General features: G+C 32.7%; 1 protein-coding gene across 2 annotated transcripts; it reads right to left on the bottom strand.

Annotated features, from left to right (window-relative positions):
- Positions 1-61: 61 nt before the first annotated feature.
- Positions 62-5,116, bottom strand: LOC111920164 (protein DETOXIFICATION 31). 2 transcript variants are annotated; one of them, XM_042900029.2, is made up of 9 exons: positions 4,509-5,116; positions 3,857-4,398; positions 1,919-2,005; positions 1,750-1,806; positions 1,411-1,661; positions 966-1,084; positions 810-896; positions 557-702; positions 62-486 (listed from the first exon to the last, which is right to left on the bottom strand). In XM_042900029.2, the coding sequence occupies exons 1-8, from the start codon at positions 4,773-4,775 to the stop codon at positions 631-633; spliced, it is 1,482 nt and encodes a 493-aa protein (XP_042755963.1). In that variant the 5' UTR covers positions 4,776-5,116; the 3' UTR covers positions 62-486; positions 557-630. The 2 variants fall into 2 exon arrangements, with proteins under 2 accessions (XP_042755963.1, XP_042755965.1); XM_042900031.2 differs by having other exon boundaries at positions 1,411-1,649; positions 4,509-5,115.
- Positions 5,117-7,701: the final 2,585 nt, after the last annotated feature.

Here is a 7,701-nt window from a genome sequence, read left to right as displayed (position 1 = left end):
AAAAAACGGTTCCCTTTAGAACCAGTTCAATATGAATAGAATTGAAACCTTGCACTAAACGTATACAAGAAATCTAATCTATTTCTCAATCTCACATATTACACAGAATATTTGTACTACACTCGTACAAATACAAACAACACATCTCTAAACTCTATGTATTGATAAAGAAGACAAACAAACTACATAGAGATCTACGGTTTAAGATGAAAAAGACGAACTAAGAACAAAATAAGAGAGAAAATATTTCTCAAAACAACACTATTCTCTATTTAATAACATTTATATAGTGTATATGACACCTTTGAGAACAATACACCATCAATATAGGAGAATATGTATGCACACATCCTAATTGTCTTTCTCCCACTGTCGTCCACATTTAGTCCCTCTACAATCTTCATTCTCAGCCCCTCTATATCTAAAACATTCTCAAACAGCCCTCCAGCTTCAATATTCTACTTGAACCCTTTTCAATTTATAAACCTAAAATACAAACAAACCAAGTTAGAAGTATTTAAATTCACCTTCAAAGTATAGATTGAGAAATGTTCACCTTCTTTTTAACACTTTTTAATTGCTCTCTGTCGACAGACCTATTTTTGACTGGCCTTAACGACATTAAACCTTTTATTTCTCTCCCTCCACCGGTTTTGGTTTTTTACCTGACCATTGTTTAATTCTGTTTTCTGCCATGGATGCCTGCAATTTACATCAATAAAATCCCCCTATTATGTTTATTTTTAAAAGAAAACCAAAAAACAAATGACATTTAAAATTTTGATTATAAATTATATGATGAAAAGTACCTCTTTTTCCCAGTTGGTTGTATAGCAAATCCAAACCAATACTAAAGTTTGTATCACAGTTCCAATCATCATCCCTATCCATATACCCTGCCATATTCGCAAATATCAACTTGTAATTCGGTTGATTTAAATATGATGGAACAAAAATGTACGGACCTTTACACCCCACTTGGCTACAAATCCGAGAATAAGACCCAAAGGGATGCCAAAGATGTAGTAGCAAGTAATATTTATATAAGCAATCACGGCTTGCCACCCTGCACCAATTGCCACCCCTACATTTTTAAACACATACACATGCATATATGTTAGTTCCCCATTAATCATACATTTATTAAAACAATAAATATTAATTAACTTGCATAAAACGATTTTTATACAAGATATAATTCAACATTCGAGTTTTTGGTAAATATTTAGTTGTATAAAAGATTTAATAATTACAGAACGTATGAACACCAACAAAAAAAATCAATATGGAACAAGAATTAAAAAAATATATATATTTAATGTTGAACTTATTTTAGTGTCGGTCAGAGTTTATTATTAATATAATTTGTGTAGATTAGTTTTGGATTTTAATATTATATATTTAACATACCGGAGAGCACGGGTTGAATATTGTTAATGACAATACAAGCTGCTAGCAATGAAGTAAGAGCATAAACGGCATGTTGAACTTCGATACTTTCAACAAATATGGCTGGATACTGATGTCGAAAGATGATAAGAATGGCAGCCATTAAAACACCCATGAGAAATGCTGAAGTCACCACCACCACCACTGAGAATTTAGCTGTTCTTGGATGGGATGCCCCTAATTCATTTGACACCCTTACACTGTATCGATTTCTGATTTTAATTATTAATTCTAGTGTTGCTTTTGATTATATATGTTGGATTTAAAGGTAGTTGTTATTTATATTAAATGCTAGCTAACCTGATAGCTGCATTAAATCCAAATGCAACCATTACCACCCACCCAAGAATGTTGGTGCTGCAACATTTGTTACAAATTAATTAATTAATAACAGGAATTAATATTATACAACAAATTATATAGTAAATATTGATAATTAAAAAAAAAAAAAACAATAATTAACACTCACCAGATGGAGAGTGAATCAACTGCAACTTCAGCATTCTTTAGATATCCAGCAAAAAGTATCAATACCATAAAATACCATATTTCCAAACTGACCAAAATTATAATTTTGAACGTTATTTTCAACTTAATCAAATTATTTACATTAACACGTTACTTTTCTATAGTCCATGTTTTTTTTTGGTTTGTCTCAAAATAATAATTTATTTCTAAAAATAAATATCATTTTTATCAAAATACTCCTCATTATTAGTTAAACTATCATGAACTTAAATGGTAAATGGTACAAAAAACACTGTTTTTACACAGAAATTCGATTTTGACACAGAAATTCGATTTTGACACAGAAATCCAATTTGTTACAATTCTGACCACTTGACCGGTTAACCAGGTTATATGCTGACGTGACATGATGACGTGTCAGTTTTGATGACGTGGCATGCTGACATTATATGCTGACATGTCAAAATTGAATTTTTTTCTCACAAAAAACACTAAGTTTTCATTTTTTTTCGATTTTGACACTAAGTTTAATTTTTTCTTTCAAATTTGACACTATGTTTGTTTCAAATCCAACATCATTTTTTCCAATTTCGTTCAATGTTGACAATTTTCTATTTGAAATCGTATAAATATTTTTTTAATACATTTAAACCGTATAAATATGTTTTTTTTTTCATTTAAAAACCATAGTTTTGTATAAATATATTTTTTTAAACTCAAACCATATTTTTATATATAAATATGTATTAGTTATATAAAAATTGTATTTTATATTAAATATGCAACTTTAAAATGTTTTTGGAGGTTTAGAGGCATGTAGTCGATCAAAACTCAGATATCAAGTTTGCAACCCATCAATTTTTTACATCTTATTAGAAGCTTATGGTTAGTTTGATTATAAATAATATAACTAATGCTTTGAATATAAGAAAAAAAACACTTTGTATTTAAATAAAAATGTGGTTTTTGAACGAAAAAAATATGTTTATATGGTTTAAAATGTAATAAAAAAATATATTTATACGGTTTCAAATGGAAAATAGACAAAATTGAACAAAATTTGATAAATGATGTTCGATTGGAACAAAAAAAAAAACATAGTTTCAAAATTGAAATAAAAAATTAAACTTAGTGTCAAAATCGAAAAAAAGTGAAAACTTAGTGTTTTTGTGGAAAAAAAAATCAATTTTGACACGTCAGCATATCATGTCAGCATGCCACGTCATCAAAAACTGACACGTCATCATACCACGTCAGCATGTAACCTGGTTAACCGGTCAAGTTGTCAGAATTGTAACAAACTGGAAAACATAGTATCAAAATTAACACAAAAAAAAACACGGTGTCAAAATTGAATTTCTATGTAAAAAGAGTATTTTGTGTGTCATTTACCCGAACTTAAATGCAACAAAATGGTACAGCTGTCATTTTATTTAATAAGGTTAGTGATAATTAATATTTTTATTTAATATGTGTTTTTTTTATCTGTGGATAATTTTAGGATGGAAGGAATATATGTTTTTTTAACTATTAAATATCTAAAATACGTCTTGATAAGGTAACATTAAGAATGAGACAGATCACAATAATGATTTTATTACTTGTTTACATTTCTTATATTTGTCAAATAAAAAAAATGATAGACCTCATCGGTTCATGAGGCAAGTCAATCACGGAACATTGACAATATTTTGTCAGCAACCGTATTCATCTTTGCCCGGTGATAAATAAAGCATCCGCATCCCTTTTGATCTCTCAAAAATTTTATAAAACCAACTTTCTAGGAACAAGCTATTTGTTTATCAAATTTATGTCATTTTTAATTTGAAGTCAAAGAGAACATATCACGTGTGAATGTAATTAGTTCATGAAAAAAAAATACTACTACTATTATTTTAGTTAAGGGGTAAGATGGTAATTAATGGTGTTAGTTACATACCACATCATGACAGCTGACGCCATAGACAGCTTCACGAAGCCCCAAAGACCATTGAAGGCGTCCCAGCTAAACCCTGACCATGCTCGACCACAGGTCCCGCTCAGAATATAAATCATCTGAGCGATCACCATCATCCACCATGACAGGTTCAGCACCAAAGCTCCGCCAGCTAACCCCCATCCCAATTTCAACATGAAAAGCCAGCTAAAAAACGTATGAACGATCAACGTTCCCGCCGATATGTAAGCCATCACCATTATCTTACTCTGCGACTGAAGAAACTTGGCGATCGGAAAGTTGAAAGCGTAAGCGAAGAGCTGCGGAATCATCCATATCGCCACCTTCCCTGCTGCATGAGATATAGCTTCGGTTTGTCCGATTAAGAGGAGTAATGGAGTCGCGAAGATGTAGAAAAACATCATGATAAGAGCAGAAACGAAGAGGATAACCCACGATCTCTGCATATATATTCCTAACATATCCAACTGCCCTGCTCCATATGCTTGCCCACACAAAGTCTCCAGTGCACTCCCCATTCCCATCTGTCAATTTCATACATCGTATTCGATTTCGAATTTCAAAAACTTGTAGATCGATCGATCCATTAATTATCTGAAACAAAGTACGATAAACTATACTATACAGAACTAACCATGATTCCAAAAGAGAAGTCACCAATGACTGAGTTTTCTATAGAGAAAGCTGCGAGATCGAGAGTTCCAACATGACCGGTGAACGTTTGAGTGACTGCGGCGAGTGAATACTGACACACAGAAGTGAAAATCGCAGGAGCTGCAAGGTACCAAAGCTTCTTTGACTCGATGCCAAATTGGACAAAGAAGTCATTTACTCCTTTGATCGGACCGATATCTTCGACGTTGTATGTGGTAAGAAGCGGCGATTCTGCGTTGCCCTCCATGGAATTGTCAAACACAAAGAGAGCTGTGTGAGAGAAGGATCCAAATAACTTGGTACTTATTTACAAAAAATAATTAATTTTTTAAAAGATTTCGGGGTTTTTAGATCAATAAATCTCAGAAAACACGTTGAAGGATGAGCGATCGGTGGGAATGACATGTTGGAATGTAATCAGCTTGAAATCCGTTAATGCATTCTGATTACAATCAATCAAAGTTCATCGGAATCTATGCCCACCAACTTACTTTATTTATTGTCGTAATCGTAGACGAAAAAATTTTAATTAGTAAAACTCATGATACACGTTGAGGGATATATAATTGAAGACAAAAATGCAAAATTAGTTCTTGTTAAAAAATTGTGGTTTTAGATTCAAAAAGTTTGGTGGTGAATATTTCAGTTTTAATACGTGTGGTTTTTGTTTTTATGGTTGTCGTTTTTTTTTAATACCCAATTTAAAATGATAAATATGTACTTTAAAATGACAAATATGTTTTTCATTAATTTCTTTTTATTTTTTTCTTATTATTTTAATTGAAAAACAAAAAAGAAATGTCACACTCACACCACCCCACCTCACTTCTCTCTCTCTCTCTCTCTCTCTCTCTCTCTCTCTCTCTCTCTCTCTCTCTCTCTCTCTCGTTGTCGGATATCACCGGCTGTCAGACCATCGCTGTCTGTTGAAGCACCGCCGCCTGCCAGATACCACCATTTGTCAAACCATCACCATCATCAGACCACCACCGACTGTCGGATCAACCATAGAAAAATAGATAGTCCAAAAAAACACATCATCTTTTTCTTTTTCCCATATCCAATTAGCATCTTCGATCCTACTTGATCCACTAGAAAAATGGTCATGTGAAGAGGTAACAGTGCAAAGCCATCCGTCGGAGAACCAATCTAATTGAGGTCGGAGGTGGTGGTGGCTGCATGCTACCTCTGTCGTCTGTAACATCCGTAGATTCGGGTTAAGTCAATTAAGGCATAATAAGCGTTAAAACTGACTTTTTAATAGAAGATTATTTAGGATAAATAAGCATAACCAAAATTATAGTATATGTGACAATGATTTTGTACATATAAATAACGTTGAAATCTGGCTTCGTATTAAGAAGTTATGTTTTTTTCGAAATTTCCCGATTAAATCGACACGACTATGCGTATTGTAAAAAAGTGAATATTTGATCAATTGCTTTTTAGCCTAAGATATCTAAAAAAATTGTAGTAGTCGTTAAATCGAGAACGTGTATATAAAGAACGTTCAAATCTGACTTCGTGAAAGGAAGTTATAATTTTTCGAAGTTTTTACGTAGCAGTGCAGGCACAGAAATCGAAATTCAAATTGGTATGTTGTTATCCGAAACAATCTAAATGGAAATTGAATATCTCGTGAATATGGACCCATCGATATAAATACAGTCGACAACGGAGTTCGTATGCAGAAGTTACGAATTTCACACGGACTTTAACAGTCTCAACCGGTCTAAATATAAATTTTGTTAGAGCAAGAAATAGATGTTGAGACCTTAATGAAAGTTATAGGGCTTGTCGAGAGGAATATGGGGATATAAAGAACGTCGAAAATGGAGCTATACGAGAAAGTTATGGCTGTTTGAAGATCTGCGAAAAATTAGCTATGTTGATGACGTGGCAGCACCGAAGTGCACTGTCGAATTAGTGTCTAAGTCCATAACCATATTTGGTAAGTACTTGACCCGGTTGTGCATGGTCCTTTTGGGTTGCCTTCACCAAAGCAATTTGACTGGAGAAATAATAGAGAAAGAGGTTATTATGATTTATTAATATATTATAAGAATGATATATTAAAAGAGAAATCATATTTGTTTAATTAATATTGGTTAATAATTAATTGAGAATTAATTTTGTAATCAAAAGTAATTAATTAAACTAGAGGGGATGAATTGTAATTATGTGATAGTTGCAAATTAGGGCAATGGATGCCCTATGGATATCGTGGACGAATTCAAAGTGATAGGGCTTTAGAATTCGTCCAAGATAAGGATTCTAGGCTTATCTTATGGGCTGTTTGGTGGGCAAGTAACCAGATAAGGATAAGGACTGAAACCCTAATCTCTACCCTATATAAAGACCCCTTAGGCCTAAGAAAATCGGCCACTTGATCCCAATAAGACCTAGAGCCGATTTTCTGCCTCTCCCCTCTCTTTCTCTTTCCATTCCATTTGCTCTTGGTGTTTGTGAGCCATTAGAGGTACTACACTTGTGGTACTTGCTTTTATAGACAAGGAGATTAAAGATTTGAGTTGTTATTACAATATAACAACAAGAGGGTATGTGATTCTTTCTACCATCTAAATTTCGAAATACCTAGATGCATGCTAGGGTTCTTCTTGTGTTCATAATGTTGTGTATCTAATAGTGAAAACATAGATCCAAATCTAGGGTTGCATGCACACATAAGACTGTTTGTATAAAACCCATCAATGGTATCAGAGCGTATGGTTATTTGTTTTCAATTAGAATTATACAATTGTATGAATTTGACACTTTAGGGTTTATGGCCAATAAACCCTAGAAGGCAAGAATTTCGAAACTAGGGTTCTTGAACCCTGTTTTTCGAAAATTTTGATAAGGGTTATCAAGCCCTTTTCTTTGTGCCCAAGATTTCGAATTCTAGGGTTTGCCAACCCTTGAAATCGAAATTAGCCTCCTCCCCAAGATAAGATCCTAAATTTTAGGGATTTGGATAATCCAATATCTTGTAATTATCTTTTAAATGTTTAAATATGGTAATTAAAGATTTTGAATGATCCCATCCCATGTTTTTCGAAATCTAGAGGGATTTAAGGGATTAGGATAAATTAATTGTTTAATTTAAGGTAATCCTTTATGATTTAATAATTCAAATTAATTGTTTAATCTAAGATAATTATTAAATCAAGAGT

This window comes from Lactuca sativa, chromosome 1, assembly GCF_002870075.4.
Source record: "Lactuca sativa cultivar Salinas chromosome 1, Lsat_Salinas_v11, whole genome shotgun sequence".
Lineage (NCBI taxonomy): Eukaryota > Viridiplantae > Streptophyta > Magnoliopsida > Asterales > Asteraceae > Lactuca > Lactuca sativa.
Note: the sequence above shows the minus strand (reverse complement) of the source record. Positions and strands in the feature narration are given on the sequence as shown.